Source organism: Cetorhinus maximus, chromosome 16 (assembly GCF_964194155.1).
Source record: "Cetorhinus maximus chromosome 16, sCetMax3.hap1.1, whole genome shotgun sequence".
NCBI classification, from domain to species: domain Eukaryota; kingdom Metazoa; phylum Chordata; class Chondrichthyes; order Lamniformes; family Cetorhinidae; genus Cetorhinus; species Cetorhinus maximus.
In genome coordinates, this window is record NC_135894.1 from 80,422,567 (window position 1) to 80,440,772 (window position 18,206).

General features: G+C 42.2%; 1 protein-coding gene across 5 annotated transcripts in view; it reads right to left on the reverse strand.

Moving 5' to 3' along the window:
• The window catches only part of synj1 (synaptojanin 1), a 112,865-nt gene that overhangs the window by 64,606 nt on the left and 30,053 nt on the right, over positions 1-18,206 (reverse strand). For all 5 annotated transcript variants that reach the window (XM_078560173.1, XM_078560174.1, XM_078560171.1 and 2 more), the window contains exons 4-11: positions 11,966-12,233; positions 11,326-11,551; positions 8,022-8,105; positions 5,916-5,977; positions 5,663-5,759; positions 1,224-1,396; positions 1,051-1,132; positions 176-328 (exon numbers count right to left, since the gene is read on the reverse strand). In XM_078560173.1, coding sequence (XP_078416299.1) covers positions 176-328; positions 1,051-1,132; positions 1,224-1,396; positions 5,663-5,759; positions 5,916-5,977; positions 8,022-8,105; positions 11,326-11,551; positions 11,966-12,233 — 1,145 coding nt within the window. The remainder of the gene's footprint in view (positions 1-175; positions 329-1,050; positions 1,133-1,223; positions 1,397-5,662; positions 5,760-5,915; positions 5,978-8,021; positions 8,106-11,325; positions 11,552-11,965; positions 12,234-18,206) is intronic.

Below are 18,206 nucleotides of genomic sequence, written 5' to 3' on the forward strand. Positions count from 1 at the left end.
GTAAAACCAATATAAAGTATTTCCTTAAACTATAACATTTCAACACACTGGAGAGTTCCCTCCCATCAGATCTACAATTTTTTTTTACATAGAATGCCTAGAGCTATATGCAAAATAACTGCAAAAAATGCACTGGGCAATCAGATTTCCCAGTGATGTATGCAATGAACTGTACCTTAGCTTTTCCTTCCAGTGCTCCAGTTCCAGCGTAAATTTTACTGATCGAGTCACCACACATTGACCACATGGAACGGAAGACTTCTTGAAACCTTGTGACCATCTGCTGCTTCTCAGCTAGTCTCAAAATGTCGAGCTGCTTGTAAAGCATCTATTGGGATGGGGAAAACATAGGATGGCATAAGCAATCAAAATTCAGTTAAGGGTTGAACTATATATTGGTAGTTTATAATTAAATACTGAACACTAGAATAGTTTACCATTCTAAGCTATCTTAGTTATCCTAAGCAGTCATCCAAGACAAGGTTATAACTTGGCTTTAAAACATTCCCAAGAACTTAAAATGTTTGCTTGCTCCTCATTCACATGTACAGCGCTTCATAAAATAAATACTACATTTTACGACAAAGATTCATACAATCCACAATGCAAGACTTTGTAATTTAATAATTTTGTTAACTTTTGTTATGAACAAGTGTGTTTTGCATTTCCAGACTGATATCTTCACAAAGTTCCAAGTTATGTAAAGGTTGCATAAGGACCTGATAATGACACTTCATGTAAAATTATGGGCTCCTGTACCATCAATAAATAGATTCAAATATGAAAACTAAACTTTGCCAAATAATGAAGTCCAAACTTCCCTTTTGCAGGAAATTTAGGATAGCAACTTACTATATCGAGCAGTGAAAGAATACAAGACCATCACAAACTCTCACATGTATATATTCCATGTAACAGCTGTAAACCGTTTGTTGTGTCAAGACCGGGTTTGAAATGGGACCTCTGCTTCCCAGAGATTTAAAAAAGCTGGAAGATCCATTTTTTAATGTAAAATATTGAAATAATAAATAACTGCAACTTAAAACATACCTCCAACCCAAAGAAGGCCTGCACACTATTCGTTCTGTCAAGACAATCGAGACAGTTGGTTCTGATGGTACCAGTCTGACATCTGTGGAAAAATATTTATGTTCAAATAAAATTGCTGTATTATCTTCCTATAAAAATTTCTACTCAAATTTGGGTGGAGTATATCAGCTTACCCCTGAACTCCATTGGAATCACAATAAAAGAAGCCACACTCGTCCAGAAATTTTTCCAGTTTGGGTTTCAGCACATTTACAAGTCTGTCTGCCTTCCCACCCTTTACCTGCTGGTGGTAGTCAAAATTCACCATGGGGACGTCCACAGCATGGTCACAGGCTTTCAAGTGACTCTAGCATAAAGAAATAAATCTCAGATTAAGTAGGCATAATACATTCTATTTTTGTGGTTGTCAGTTTAGATAACACCAGAAAATCATAATCCTGAGGCAACCAAATATTGAAGGATGTTTAACCACAATTTGCTCACCTTTGGAATTTTTTATTAAGATCCAACCAAAACCGAGGCTGTGATCCCTTTCCTCCCTTTTTGGTTTCCTCCCATCCTCAAAGCACTCATTAAAATGCCTTTCCTGAATATCCACCTCTCCTATGTGAGCCCAGACAGTGAGCATCAGGAGGTTTTTTTTGCAATGGTGGGGCATCATGGCTGAGCCCAGCTGCATGCTCATCTGACTTCCACATACACGTACTTCCCTGCAGGAGTTGCTGGATAGTGACCAGGGTGTATAAATTTACCTGGGCAGCAGCGGCAAAAGAGCAATAGCATCCTAGCAGCCAGTTCAATGCTCCATCCAACTGTCTCCTCCACTGACCTCAATGGAAAATTGTGAGAAGTGGAAAACACAATCAATTTGTTATCATCTGTTCTACACTACCCTCTAAACTGAATTTATACCTCAAGAAGTTGGAATCCTGGCTGATTTTTCAGATATCAAACTCAGGGTCACAGAGGTCAACCGCACCACTAGCAACAGCTGACCCAATGAAGATCTGCTAACTCAGCAGCCCAAAGATCCAATTTAATCCTAATTGGTCTATACAGCTCACCTATCCATTTCCAATCAGGTGAGCTGCCAAAGAAACAGTATGTACTTTTCTAATGGTTCACAAGGAAACCATGTAAAACTGCCCAGAATTCACTACAGGTCAGCAATGGATAAACCAGAAAGATTGCAGGAGAGATAAACAAGTATTTTACTAATACAACATGGAGCATTTTTCTAATATTAGGTCTGAAGCAAGTGTAGAAACAGATCAATGCATAACAAAAATAAAGCCAAAGGTGATTCATTTCTAGAAATGCACATATTTAAAACAACCATTTAAAATGAATATTTAAATAGCACAATTATTTCATTATATTTGCATTTTTTTGTATTAAAAAATTAAAATGAAGCAATATACACAATAGGATTTTCTGAAAACTGGCATATTGGGAAACTTATTCTTATAGGGTAGCTTAGTGGTAATGTTACTGGACTAATAATCCAGAAGCTCAGACTAAAGTACTGGAGACACGAGTTTAAATCCCATTGTGGCAGTTAGTGGAATTTAAAATGCAGTTAATTCATAAATCCGGAATTAAAAAGCTAGTCTCAGTCATGATGACCATGGCACTTCTAGATTGTAGCTAAAGAATCAAGAATTAGTCATCTGGTTCACTAATGCTCTTTAGGGAAGGAAATTTGCTGTACCTACCCAGTCTGACCTACACGTGACTTCTGACCCGATGTGGTCGATTCTTGAAAGCCCTTAGAAATGGCCGAGCATGCCACTCAGTTGCATGAAGCCATTGCAGAAAAGCCAAGAAAGAGAAAACAGTCCACCCAGTATCGGCCCAGGCACTGGGAACGACAAAGGCACATCAAGCCCAGCCGATACGGCAAAGTCCTCCTCACTAGGACTTGTGCCAAAATTAGGAGAACTGTCTCACAGGCCAGTCAAGCAGCAGCCTAACAGTCATACTCACCAAATCATACCTTACAGCCAATGCCCTAGACTCTTCCATGAGCCTTCCTGTGTATGCCCTGTTCCAGTAGCAGGACAAAGCTACTAGAGGCAGCAGCACAGTGGTATATGGTCAAGAAGGAGTAGCCCTGTGAGTCCTCATCATTGATTCCGAATATCATGTTTCACAGCATCAAGTCAAACATGTGCAAAGGAACCTCCTGATTACTACCTATATACTCTCTCAGCTGACGAATCAGTACTCCTCCATGTTGAACAACAATGGCAAGAAGCACCAAGGGTAGCAAGGCCACAAAATATACTCTGGGTAGAGGATTCCAATGTCTATCACCAAGAGTGGTTTGGTAGCGCCACTACTGACCAAGCCCTTAAGGATGTATCTGCCAGACTGGACCAGTGACAGGTAGTGAAGTAACTAAGGAAAAAACCTACTTGATCTTTCACTACCAATCTACCTGTTGCAGAAGCATTTGTCCATGACAGGATGAGTAAGACTGACCAGCGCACAGTCCTTGTGGAGACAAAGTCCTATCTTCACATTGTGTATACCTTTCCACACAGTTGCACGACCACCTGGCAAAATGGGATAGATTCAGAACAGGTTGAGCAGCTTAAAACTGGGCATCCATAAGGTGCTGTGGACCATCAGCAGCAACATAATTGTACTTAAACATGATCTGTAACCTGATGGTCTGGAATATCCCTCATTCTACCATTACCATCAAGTCAGGGGATCAATCAGGAATGCAAGTGATCATGCCAGGAGCAGCACCAGGCACACCTAAAAATGAGATGCCAACCTGTTGAAGCTACAACACAGGGCTACATGCATGCATGTTACAGAGTGGAAGCAGCAACAGACAGAGCAAGGTGATTCCACAACCAACAGTTTAGATCAAAGTTCTGCCACATCCAGTCATGAATGGCATAATTAAACAACTAACTGGAGAAAGAATTTCCACAAACATTCTCATTCTCAATGATGGCGGAGCCCAGCATATCAGTGCAAAGGACAAGGCTGAAGCATTTGCAACCACTTCATCCAGAAGTGCCAAGTGGATGACCCAGCATGGCTTCCTCCTGAGGTTCCAAGTCAGTCTTCAGCCATTTCGTTTCACTCCATGTGATATCAGCAAACAGCTGACCACATTGGATACGGCAAAGGCGATGGGCTCGGACAACATCCTAGCTGTAGTACCGAAGACTTGTGCCCCAGAACTAGTTGCATCCCTAACCTTATTGTTCCAGTACAGCTGAAACATTAGCATCTACCCAACAATGTGAAGAATTGCCAAGGTATGTCCTGTGCACAAAAAATTAGGAGAAATCCAATCCAGCCAATTACTGCCCCATCAGTCTACTTTTGATCAGCAGCAAGTGATGGAAGGTGTCTTGACAGTGTTATCAAGTAATGTTTACTCAGCAATAACCTGCTTACTGATGTTCTGTTTGGGTTCTGCCAGGACCACTTATTTCCAGACCTCAATGCAGCCTTGGTCCAAACCTGGACAAAAGAGACGAGTTCCAGAGATGAAAGTGACTGCACTTAACATCAAGGCAGCATTTGACCGAGTGTAGCATCAAAGACCCCTTGCAAAACTGAAGTCAAGGGAATGGTGGGGGGTGGCGGGGAGGGGAAACTCTCCAATGGTTGGAGTCGTACCTAGCACAAAGGAAGATGGTTGTGGTTGTTGGAGGCCAATCATCTCAGCAATTGGACATCTCTGCAGGGGTTCCTCAGATTAATGTCCCATCTTTGGCTGCTCCATCAATCACTTTCCCTCCATCATAATGTCAGAACCAGAGATGTTTGTTGATTTCACATTGTACCATTTACGACTCCTCAGATACTAATGCAGTCTGTGCTTGCATGCAGCAGACCTGGACAACATTCAAACTTAGGCTGACAAGTAGCAAGTTACAGTCACACCACACAAGTACCAGGCAATGACCAGCTCCAATTACCATCACTGAATCCCTCACCAGCAACATCCTGGGGGTTTCTTAACTGGATTAGCTAGATAAGCTAAATAAGTACTGTAGCTACAAGAGCAAGTCAGAGGCTGGGAATTCTGGGATTAATGTACCTCCTGCATCCACAAAGCCTATCCACCATCAATAAGGCACAAGTCAAGAGTGTGGTGGAATACTCCATTTTGCTGGATGAGTTTAACTCCAACACAAGAAGCGTAACACTATCCAGGCAAAGCAGCCCGCTTGATCAGCATCCTCTCCACCAACTCGAACAATCATCCCACCATTGCTCTGTGGCAGCAGTGTGCAACATTTACAAAGTGAACTTCAGCAACTTGCCAAAGCTCCTTCAACAGCAACTTCCAAACCTACGATATCTACCATCTAGAAAGACATGGGTAGCCAACACATGGGAACACTACCACCTACAAGTTCTCCTCCAAGTCACACAACATCCTGACTTAGAACTATATCACCATTCCTTCACTGTCACAGAGTCAAAAACCTGGAACTACCTTTCAAACAGCACCAGATGGGCCGCAGCGGTTCACTACCATCTTCAATTAGAGATGGACAACAAATTCTGGCCTTGCCAGTAAGGCTCACATCCCAGGAACAAATAAAAAGAAACAGAGTCATGTATAGTCACTTACTTGGAATGCTTTACTAAGCATGTGCTCTCCTTCTTTCACTCCTAGCAAATTGACTATAGTTTGCTTCCCATATAGCTTTTTCAGTGTTCTATAATGTCTGTAAAAATTCAAAACTAATTATATTTTAGAAAAAAGGAGATCTGAGAGATAATTCAATATAAACCTTTAAAGTAAGCAATTTTTTGCATAAAAATAAGTCACGTCACTACAGGCCAACGAAAATAGCATTCACTGCTAAAAGCAGCCTCCATACCTGTCAAAGGCAGGTGCATTGGCTTCAAAGCCCCTGGACATTCGTACACGATGGGACCCAACCTATAGCCACACAAAAGAATTTGAAGGATCGTTAAACTGAAATATTTATTATAAGATAACAATTAAACCATGTGGGAAAAAAATGCTTTTTTTCTTACTTTAACCAAAGAGAAGTAAATATTTTTTGCTAGTTAACTTTAAATTAAGAAATTAAATGCTTTCTTAAATTGGCTGAATACAGGGGAAAGTTGACAGTTAAAGTTTGCTTGCTTTGAAATCCAAATGTCAAGTAGCCAAGTTCACTTGATACTTCACTATCCTAACCTCATTGTGGTAAGCTTTAACAGTCCTTCATCAAGCTAAATGTTGTGATTGCGGATCACAATTTAATATTTTAAGAACAGTCATTATCTTTTTCTTACAAATATCCCTGCTACCCATCTCTGCAGAGTTGCATACTGTGAAGATGGGATGGTTAGAAATGTCTGTGGTTTGCTATGGGTTTCATCAGGGTGAACCACATTTAGCAATATACAGTATCAGTGAACTGTTATATGCATATTCCATAAAGGAATTGTTTATCAATATTCACTCCAGCAATCAATGCCAAAGGTTCAATCCCAGGTCTATGCCGAGTTATGTGATCTCAGTTTGGGCAGCCATAGGGATTGGACACTATCTTTGGATTAGAAAAAGGAGAAAAATAAATCAACCAGGGTTCCTACTCAAGAGCAAGACACCCACTGTGCCAGATGAGCAGCTATGAGCAGAGGGTCAGGTTTGGCCATGGTGTTTTCCACCATCAGATAGTCTACCAGAATTCCTAGGTGAAACCCCATGAAGCAGTGATGAGTGTTCAATGTCCATGAATTGGTGTAACCCAGTGAGGATGATAATCTTTAGGAGATAGTCATAGTCAGAGTCAGAATTATACAGCACAAACAGGCCCTTGGGCCCATCGTGTCCGTGCCGACCATCAAGCACCTATCTATTCTAATCCCATTTTCCAGCACTTAGCCCATAGCCCTGCATGCTATGGCATTTCAAGTGCTCATCTAAATACTTCTTAAATGTTGTGAGGGTTCCTGCATCTGCCAGCCCCTCAGGCAGCATGTTCCAGATTCCAACCACCTCCTGGGTGAAATTTCTTTTCCTCAAATCCCCTCTGAACCTCCTACCCCTTACCTTAAATCTATGCCTCCTGGTTATTGACAACTCCGCTAAGGGGAACAGTTTCTTCCTATCTACCCTATGGCCCTCCATTTTGTTTACCTTTATCAGGTCCCCCCCTCAGCCTTCTCTGCTCCAAGGAAAACAACCCTAGCCTATCCAGTCTCTCTTCATAGCTGAAATGCCCCAGTCCAGGCAACATCCTGGTGAATCTCCTCTGCACCCTCTCCAGTGCAATCACATCCTTCCTATAGTGTGGCGACCAAAACTGCAAACAGTACTCCAGCTGTGGCCTAGCATTTTATACAGCTCCCACGCAACCTCCCTGCTCTTATATTCTATGAAGAGAAAAAAAACAGAAAAATGAAAAATCACATTTTTTTAAGAATGGGGGAGGGAGCACCGTGTTATATCTACTTTTAGAGTGAGAATTGCAAATCCATGAAAGCACACTCCCATTATTTGGAATCCAATTCTATCTATTTATAGTAATCTACATTTACAAAGGCTATGGCATCATAGAATGACTTCTAGCAAAACCAGCTTTTGATATCCAAATAATATCCTCTCCATGATATTTTTAATTTATCCAGGTAACTTAAGGAATCTACAAATAGGGACTGAAAATAGATTTGTCAAGGTAAATTAACATTGGCAGCTAAACCAAAATGTCCTCTAAACCTCACACTAGGAGAGAGAAAGTTCCTGTGACAAAGTTAGACAATTGACAAAAGCAATCTTTAAGCATTTTTAGGGCAGGATTTCATACTTTTCTAAATCACACTTCAAGTATCATTATAATAAAAGCAGATAATCAAACTTTAAAAATCGTATTTTAGGGGAAAAAATATTCCATGGCTTAATCTAACAGCACAAGTAGATAAAATTATCCACTCTGCAAATAAAATTTCCAGCATCATTTTAAAAGACCAACCTGAAGCCCTGGCTGTTCCCAGAACAATGGGACAGAACCTCGGATCTGGATAAAAGAGGACACACAATCATCCAAGAATATTACCTGTTAAGAAATGAAAATACTCTTATTACTAACTGAGGTAGACTGTAGTTTAAGCACACCAATGACTAATTATTGTTCAAATGTTTTTGTTCTTGTAGCAAATGAAAAAAAAGCAGAAACAAATTTAAATTTAATTTAATGCTTTTAGATAGAAATTTCCACACCTTATGACAAAATGTGTTCCTGCCTTCTCTTCTCATTCTACTACCTTGGCACCAGGGCTTGTCATTATTTGTATTGCCAGGAATAGTGGAAGAAACTGGAGGTGGTGAAATGGAATGCAGACCATGAAAAGGGAAGTTCCTTAATATCCTCACTAGCCCGTCCTGGGTAGCTCCACAAAACACATTTCCTCAGCCAAGTCTTGAACAGGTTGGAATCCCTGATCTCGTAATATAGATATACGGGAAAGTGCAAAAAAGAGTTCACAAGGATGATATCAAAAATGAAGAGGTTATACCCATCAGGAAAGGCTGAGCAGACTAGGTTTTTTACTCTAGAAAAAACGAGACAGCTGAGTGTTGACCTAATAGGAATCTTTAAAATTTGAAGGGGTTTGATAGTGTAGATATAGAGATGTTTCCACTCGTGGGGAGCCCAAAACTAGGAGATCCTCAATACGAGACAGACATTAATAACTTCAACAAGGAAAATCAGGAGAGTGCTGAAAATATGATACTCGCTACCATAAGGGTGTTGGAGACTAATAGCATAGCGAATATCGTAGCTGAGCTTCTACATTAACTCCACTTTCCCACCCCATCCGTATATCTCTCAATTCCTTTAATGTCCAATGCTATTAATCTCAGTCTTGAATATACACTCATCAGCTGACACCCACAAACCTCTAGGATAGAGAATTTCAAAGGTTTGCAAACGTCAGATAAAATTTCTCATATCTGTCCTAAATGGCTGACCCCTGTCAACTCTATAATGCATTTCAATGAAATCACCTCTCATTCTCCTGAACGCCAGAGAACATAGGCCCATTCTATTCAATCTCTCCTCATAGGACAGTATTCTCATCCCAGAAAGCAACCTGGTGAAAAGGTTAGATGCAGTAAGAAAAAGAAAGACTTGCATTTATATTGCACCTTTCATGATCACAGATCACCCCAAAACATTTTACAACTAATGAAGTAGGGTGGAAGGAGGTTTGTGTGGAACGTGGCATAGACCAGTTGGCCAGAATGGCCTGTTTCTATGCAATCTAAGATAACCCAGTGTATACTATTATGTGGAGCAGAGACAATGCTTCCCTGCAGCTTTGACTAAATATCTAGCTGCAGGAGGGATAGGAATCATAAGTGCTAAGAATTTCCTGTAAAATAGGTTCAGTGTATTTGAAACATAAGAAAAAAAAGGGAATGAATGGTGGGGGAAAATCAACAAGCACAAGAGCTCCATTCAGACAATGTTAGCACCAGGATGAAAACAGCCCACACCATAATATTAAATGGAGTAAATGGTAACAAGAGAGAATAGCACCAAAATCATGTAGCAGGGCATGGTCATTTTCAAACTTTGGCTTCTACATTCCTAAGGTGGCTATACTTCAAAAAGTACTTCATTCGCTGAAAAGCACTAAATAAATGCAAATCTTTCTTTTCTTCTGCTCTCAACTTTAGATGCCCAGTCATTTTTACAAATCAGATTATTTTGATTTCTTTATCCATACGTTAAGGATTCTAAATCCTGATGATGTAAAAAGTAGAAAGTACAGCATTTGGATTTTTTTTATTCGTATGGCTGAGGAAGCAGTTATAGTTTGATGTCAAGTTTAACAATCCATTCATCGGTTCCAGCTAACAGTGTGAACATGGTTGTGATGTCACCAGGAATAATCTCTTAAGGCAGAAGCTCAGTATGTGGGTACGGCCTCACTTGGACGACCACACATAATTCAAGCTGTTCGTCATCTTTCACTTTTGGAGCAAGTGGCCACATCTTCCTTGGCTGTCTTCAAGTGGTATGGGGTTGTCCAGATTTTCCGTGGAAAGTTGAAACCTGGGACTTCACTGCTCAGGTCAGTTACCAAGTTGCGGTTGGTGATGTTTGCATCAAACAGGAGATGTCCCATCCAGAGGTGGGGCTGTCATCAGTTTGTAGGGTGTGGAGTGCAGACTAAGGGATTTCAGACAAGTTTGTGGGATTTTTTTTTTGAGGGCCGGTGTCAATTGGAGTGCTTTGTTAGCTGTCAGCCAGTGATGTTCTTCTTTGAGGAAGATGTTTTCCCTGCGGACATATGGAGGTTCAATGTGAGCTAGCATAGGAAGCCACTTCAGCTCCGTTGGTCTCAACATCCCAGAAATAATTCTTACGACTTCCTGGAAGTGGCTATTTACCATGTTTGTATGGCAGCTCCTGAACCAGGTTGAGCAGCAGTGAACCAGGGGACCAGGGGAGTGAAGCAGCGCAAGATGTGTTGGCTCTGCCGCCCCAGATATTACCCACCAGTTTCCATACGAGATTCATTCTCATCTTGACCTTGGTTCCACTGTTCTGGAGGTGTTACCAGTAGTCAATGTATAATCCAAGAGTGACACCAAGATATTTGGACATTGGGTTGTGGGCGAGTGGTTGGCCACAGTACTGGACAAGTGTTTCCCTAGCCTTCAAGTTGTTCAGGTGGTAGGCTGAAACAACAGTCTTGGCAGTGTTTGATCAAAGTCTTCATTTTCAGAAGTAGGCTTGCAGAGAATATAGATCTTCAGTGAGTGTTTTATCAATGCCCTGAAATTCTTTAGCCTCGAAAGCCAAATCATCAGCAAGTGCAGAAGAGCCATGACTTTGTGGAGGAAGGTCATTAGTACATATGTTGAAGAGCGCTGGTACGAGGACTGATCTTCATGGAGGCCCATTGTTGGTCATGAGTGAGTGGCTGATTTGATCTCCAAGGTGCACACAGACCTGACGAAGAGTCATACGGACTCAAAACGTTAACTCTGTCTTCCTCTCCACAGATGGTGTCAGAGCTGCTGAGCTTTTCCAGCTATTTTTATTGCACACAGACCAGTCAGCTGCTGACCGCGGAGTTGATTAGTTGTAGAGCTTTCACTCAACAGATAAGTTTGGAGATTATATCTCCAAAATCCAAAAAAAAACCCATTACATTATGAATAACAATGCTATGTATATGCTGTGTATTAAATGGGTTACTAGTAACAATAAGTATCAAAAAAGTAAAGTTAAATATTTGGCTGACTCAAAAATATTGTACCTGTTCCGTTTCAACAAAGTTAGCCACTTGCCCATCATCATTTGTTCCTCGTACATTGAATCTGGTCCCTGCTCTTTCACAGCTGAGGCGTGAAATCAAGCAAGCTTTTGCTTGTTTGTGTGCAGCATAGATCGTCCTGATCTCCACTCCTCCACACATGAGTCTCAGAGCCCATTCATCACAATTCACATCATAATGCTTCAGGTGTAAATGTAATGACTGGTTCCTATGGGGCATACAGGTTAAGAACAGGAAATCTTTGTCAGCAGTCATATTTCTATGCCAAAACATGAAAAAACCAAACTCCAAAAAGCTATTTTAAAACACTAGAAAACTAATAGAATACACCTTGTTTATAGAAAAATAAATTAATTTCATAAGTTTCTAGTCTCAGAAGACTCAAGATTCACATCACTAAAAATTTCCATTAGATACATATGCCCCGAAAATTATAGGTTTTAAACAGCTGACAACTGAATTAGTAAAAGCAACATTCATGCTAATAGGAGTCTATTGTAGCCTACAAAGCGTTTTATGATTTCTATATTTTTTAAAATAAAGAACATTGAATCAAATATTATAGGCAATCTTGAATGTAATGTTGTACTGCTTCTAGGCATTAATACAATTTTCAACTTACCAAAAAAAACGATTATCTGTTGTATGCTCTTGCATTCTACGATGAGCATTCAGGCTCAAGTCTAGACTGACACCACTGGAAGACCAAGCAAAATAGAAACTCCCAGAATTCAACACCTTTCGTACTTCAGAGATACGTTCCTCATCTGAAGGCTCATTTTGAAGAGAAATAAATTCAGTGGAGGTGACTCTGAAGACTTCAGAGTCTTGTATCTTTCCCACTGACATACACCCAGTTACTAGCACAAGGTAAAGCAACATGTTGTCACCTGCAAGAGAAACATGCACTCTAGTTGGCAGACAAAAACAATTAGCTGCATGTAAAAGCTCTATTGAGGATACAGAGTGGTGTAATTAGTTCGACATTTGCATTTCAATTTTAAGATCTGGTTCCAAAGTTAGGGCCTGAACTTACTCAGAATGGCAATCAGAGTCGAATTGTCACTCCACTCCTAGTTTCTTACCTAAAATCTTGTCTCGCCCAACCTTCTGACTCAGGCTGGGCGAGATCCAGGTAGTGCAGCACACCCCGAGGCCAAGTGCTGAGTGCGGCTCTGTTGAAGGCAAGGAAACCACACCCGTTTTCCTATAGCACTAGCTGCCGTAAAGCAGGTAAGTTTAAAGGTCCATTGAAGCTTAAAGGTCCTTGACAGGCCAGGGAGCAGGTTTGGGTAGGATTTTGCAGGGGGTGGGGGGAAATGGGGGAGGGAGAAGAGTCCCCTGGGTGTGGGAACTTTTTCTGGGTAACTATTGTTGTAGCCCAGTCAGAACCATCCAAAGTTTGCGATTTAAATTGTATCTTTCAAATGGTTCCCAGTGCAGGGCAATTGCCCAGGGGAAGTTTGCACTTCTGGGTAATTGCCATGTAAACCTTACCTGAGATCTTCCGAAGGGGATTCCCCAGAGCATCTTTGTGGTACCCTACCAATACAATGCCCTGGAGCACGTAAGTTACAGCCCTTAGTATAGAGTGTTGGTAAAATAGGCCCAGGTGTAGGTTAATTTGTTTCTCAAGCTTGGGATGGGAGGTTTCCTTGTCTGCTGTTATAACGGTCCTATTTGAAATACATTTTGGAAATCTCAATCCAATGGTTGAGAGCCAACATTAAAAAAATGGGCCTAAATTCAGGATTATTTGACCATCTCATTCAGACATGGTATTAATGGAAATGGAAAAAGGACAATTTGAGGCTGGATACTCGAGGTTCAGACTTAAAAAAGTGTACTGTTGTGGCAGATAGGAGCTTTATTCTGTCATGCCATACCGAGCTGAGGAATACTCACTGGTAATACTGGGTATTTGAAATAGAAAATGTGCCAGTCACCAAGGCTGTATTTATCATAGTGACCAATATCAAAGGTCACACAAGAAGTGTCAGATAATGGACTCAATCGGCCAAGATGGCCTTCTCTGTGCCATAATGACTCAAAGACCAATGCGAGTAAGGGAACATTTGAATTTTATTGTTCCTTGCTGTTCAATAGTGTCAGTGTTCTGTCCAGTATAGATTAAATAATTAATGGTCTAATTTGATTAGGAGGGCCGAGAATGGCTCAAGTGCTGATTTAAGAACATAATCAAAAATCTCCTTAAAATATTGAGCTATTTGTACAACAAAATTGGCACCAATTCTTAACTTCCATGTTGTTTGAAAGAGATAATGCTAAAAAAAGTTACAAGTTAAATAAATTCAGTGAAAAGATAAGGCTCAGGAACAAAGATTCAATAGTAGCTTTCAGAGAGGAACTGGATAACCCTGAAGTCTAAAATTTGCAGAGTTAGGGGGAATAACCAGGGAGTGGGACTAATTAGATAGCTCTTTCAAAGAGTTGAAACAGGCACAGTGCACAGAGTTGTGTATTTAATCTTCCTGCTGCAAGATTAAATACACAACTTGCAAGCTGTGAAAATGTTTAAGTGGGATATTTAAAAATGTGAAAGTTTAACAGATATACAAAGAATTTCAAAATATATGCAAGATACTTCAAAAACAAGACATTGCAATACCCATTTGCTTACACAGGGAGGCAATGGCGCAGTGGGTATTGTCGCCAGACTAGTCACCCCGAGACCCAGGGTAATGCTCTGAGGACACAGGTTCCAATCCAGATGGTGGAATTTGAATTCAATAAAAATCTGGAATGAAAAGTCTAATAAAAACACATCTGGTTCACTAATGTCCTTTAGGGAAGGAAATCTGCTGTCCTACACGCAACTCCAAACCATCACCAAAATCGGAATGCTATCTCAGACTAGTCAGGCTACAGCCTGATATAGTCATCCTCACAGAATCATATCTTACAGATAACGTCCCAGAGATGACCATTGCCATCCCTACCCCACCGGCAGGACAGACCTAGCAGAGGTGGCAGCACAGTGGTATACAGTCGAGAGGGGTTGCCCTGGGAGTCCTCAACATCGACTCCAGATGCCATGAAATCGCATGGCATCAGGTCAAATATGAGCAAGGAAACCTCCTGCTGATTACCACGTTCCACCCTCCCTCAGCTGATAATCAGTTCTCGTCCATGTTGAACACCACTTGGATGAAGCACTGAGGATTGCAAGGGCACAGAATGTACTCTAGGTGGGGGACTTCAAATGTCCATTACCAAGACAGGCTTGGGAGCACCACTACTGACCGAGCTGGCCGAGTCCTAAACGATATAGCTGCTAGGCCAGGCCTGGTGCAGGTGGTGGGGGAACCAACAAGAGGGAAAAACTTACTTGACCTCACCTTCACCAACCTGCCTACTGCAGATGCATCTGTCCATGACAGTATCGGTAGGAGTGACCATGGCACAGTCATGGTGGAGATGAAGTCCCGCCTTCAAATTGAGGATACCCTTCATCGGGTTGTGTTGCACTACCACCGTGCGAAGTGGGATGGATTTCGAACAGATCTAGCAACTAAACACTGGGCATCCATGAGGCGCAGTGAGTCATCAGCAGCAGAGCTGTACTCAAACATGATCTGTAACCTCTTGCCCAGCATATCCCCCACTCGCCCATTATCATCAAGCCAAGGGATCAACCCTGGTTCAATGATGAGTGCAGGTGGGCATGCCAGGAGCAGCACCAGGCATACCTAAAAATGAGGTGTCAGCCTGGTGAAGCTACAACACAGGACTACGTGCGTGGCAAACAACATAAGCAGCAAGCAATAGACAGAGCTAAGCGATCCCACAGCCAAAGGATCAGATCTAAGCTCTGCAGCCCTGCCACATCCAGTCATGAATGGTGGTGGACAATTAAACAACTCACTGGAGGAGGAGGCTCCACAAATATCCCACCCTCAATGATGGGGGAGCACAGCACATCAGTGCAAAAGATAAGGCTGAAGCATTTGCTACAATCTTCCGCCAGAATGCCAAGTGGATGATTCATCTCGGCCTCCTCCAGAGGTGCCTAGCATCTCAGATGCCAGTCTTCAGCCAATTCGATTCACTCCACATGATATCAAGAAACGAATGAAGGCACTGGATACTGCAAAGGCTATGGATCCTGACAATATTCCGGCAATAGTACTGAAGACTTGTGCTCCAGGACTTGTTGCACCTCTAGCCAATCTGTTCCAGTACAGCTACAACACTGGCATCCGTCCAGCTATGTGGAAATTGCCCAGGCATGTCCTGTACATAAGAAGCAGGAGAAATCAAACCTGGCCAATTACCCATTAGTCTACTCTCGATCACCAGTAATGGAAGGGGTCATCAACAGTGCTATCAAGCGGCAATTGCTTAGCAATAACATGCTCACTGACGCCCAATTTGGGTTCCGCCAGGGCCACTCAGCTCCTGACTTCATTATAGCCTTGGTTCAGACATGGACAGAAGAGCTGAACTCCCAAGGTGAGGTGAGAGTGACTGCCCTCAGCATCAAGGCCGCATTTGACCAAGTGCTGCATCAAGGAGCCCTAGCAAAACTGGAGTCAATAGGAAACAGGGATAACTCTCCATTGGTTGGAGTCATACCTCGCTCAAAGGAAGATGGTTGTGGTTGGAGGTCAGTCATCTTAGCTCCAGGACATAATTGCAGGAGTCCCTCAGGATAGTGTCCTCAGCCCAACCATCTTCAGCTGCGTCATCAATGACCTTCCTTCCATCATAAGGTCAGAAGTGGGGATGCTCGCTGATGATTGCACAATGTTCAGCACCATTCGTGACTCCTCAGATACTGAAGCAGTCCATGTCCAAATGTAGCAAGACATGGACAATATACAGGCTTGGGCTAACAAGTGGCAAGTAACATTCGTGCCACACAAGTGCTAGGCAATGATCATCTCCAACAAGAGAGAATCTAACCATCACCCCTTGATGTTCAATGGCATTACCATCACTGAATCCCCCACTATCAACATCCTGGGGGTTCCTTTGACCAGAAACTGAACTGGATTAGCCATATAAATACTGTGGCTACAAGAGCAGGTCAGAGGCTAGGATTCCTGCGACGTGTAACTCACTTCCTGACTCCCCACACCCTGTCCACCATCACTAGGCATAAGTCAGGAGTGTGATGGAATACTCCCCACTTGCCTGGATGAGTGCAGCTCCAACAACACTCAAGAGCTGACTTGAGTTGGTTGAAATTGAGTGGAATGCCTGAGGTGGCAGCTGCGGCGAAGGGCGGTGTGTCTTGCAAGGCATCAAAGCAGTTGCTGACGAAAGTCACCAAGAAGCCACCCAAGAAGTGAAGGAAATCTCGCAAGCAGAGCTATTCCACTTACTGACCCAGGTCCAGCCTTCCATCTGGATCGCGTCCAAGGACATGAGTGTTATGAGTTCCTTCGTTGTTGACATTTTCGAGCACATTGCCTCGGAGGTTTCGCACCTCATTCACTACAACAAGCGCCACACCATCTCGGCCAGGGAGATACAGAGCGCCGTCCGCCTCACACTGCCAGGGTAACTGGCCAAACATGCCGTCTCTGAAGGCACCAAAATGGTCACCAAATACACCAACTCCGTTTAGGTCGATCATTCTAAAGATTATAACACAAGAAGCTTGACACTGTTCAGGGCAAAGCAGCTCACTTGAATTGACACCACATCCAACAAACATTCACTCCCTCCACCACCGACACACAGTAGCAACAGCATGTATCATTTACAAGATGCACTGCAGGAATTCACCAAGGCTCCTTAGACAGTACCTACCAAACACACGGCCACTACCATCTAGAAGGACAAAGGCAGCAGATAAATGGGAACAGCACTACCTGGAAGTTCCCCACCAAGTCACTCACCATCCTGACTTGGAAATATATCGCCGTTCCTTCACTGTTGCTGGGTCAAAATCCTGGAACTCCCTTCCTAACAGCACGGTGGGTGTACCTACACAACATGGACTGCAGTGGTTCAAGAAGGCAGCTCACACTACCTTCTGAAGGACAATTAGGGATGGGCAATAAATGCTGGCCCAGCCAGCGAAGCCCACATCCCGTGAATGAATTTTTAAAAAATCTTGGCATCCAGTTTAGCCACTGCGAATTAACAGTCAACTGAGTGCTAAATAATGTATTAATCGTTCAGCTGCATAATGTTAAAATTATAATGGAGCATTGGAGAAGGGAATCATTTTGTAAATATAACCATTCTCTTCCAAAAATATAATTTAAAAAGGTCCTGTTTCATCTGATGACCCAATTGGTATGACACTGGTAGCTGAGTTAGACAGATTATGAAAGCTATACAGTTCTTAGAGCAATATCAACAAGCACTTGATTGACCTTAGCTCCTCTGTGCGGAGGGGGAGATGGTGGCATAGTAGTACTGTCACTGGACCAGTAAATAGTGGCTAATGCTCTGGGTACATAGGTTCAAAGCCTACCATGGGAGCTGGTGGAATTTAAATTTAAATTATAACATCTGGAATTGAAAGCTCGTCTCAGTAATGGTGCCATGAAGCTATCACCGATTGTCATAAAAACCCAACTGGTTCACTAATGCCATCCTTATCTGGTCTGGCTTACACGTGACTCAAGACCCACAGCACAACAATTGTCAACTGCCCTCTGACATGGCCTAGCAAACTGCTCAGATACCCAGATGGACTGATGTGGTTCAAGAAAACAGCTTCTCAAGAGCAATTAGGGATCAGCAACAACTGTATCCCATGAGAGAATAGAAATAAATTGGCCAATGTTCCCGATTGCTAATTTGTGACTTGCGCTTTGATTGATTAGGAAATTAGGATTGATTCTTGCAGATAATTCAATGTCAAATACTCTGCCAGCATCTAA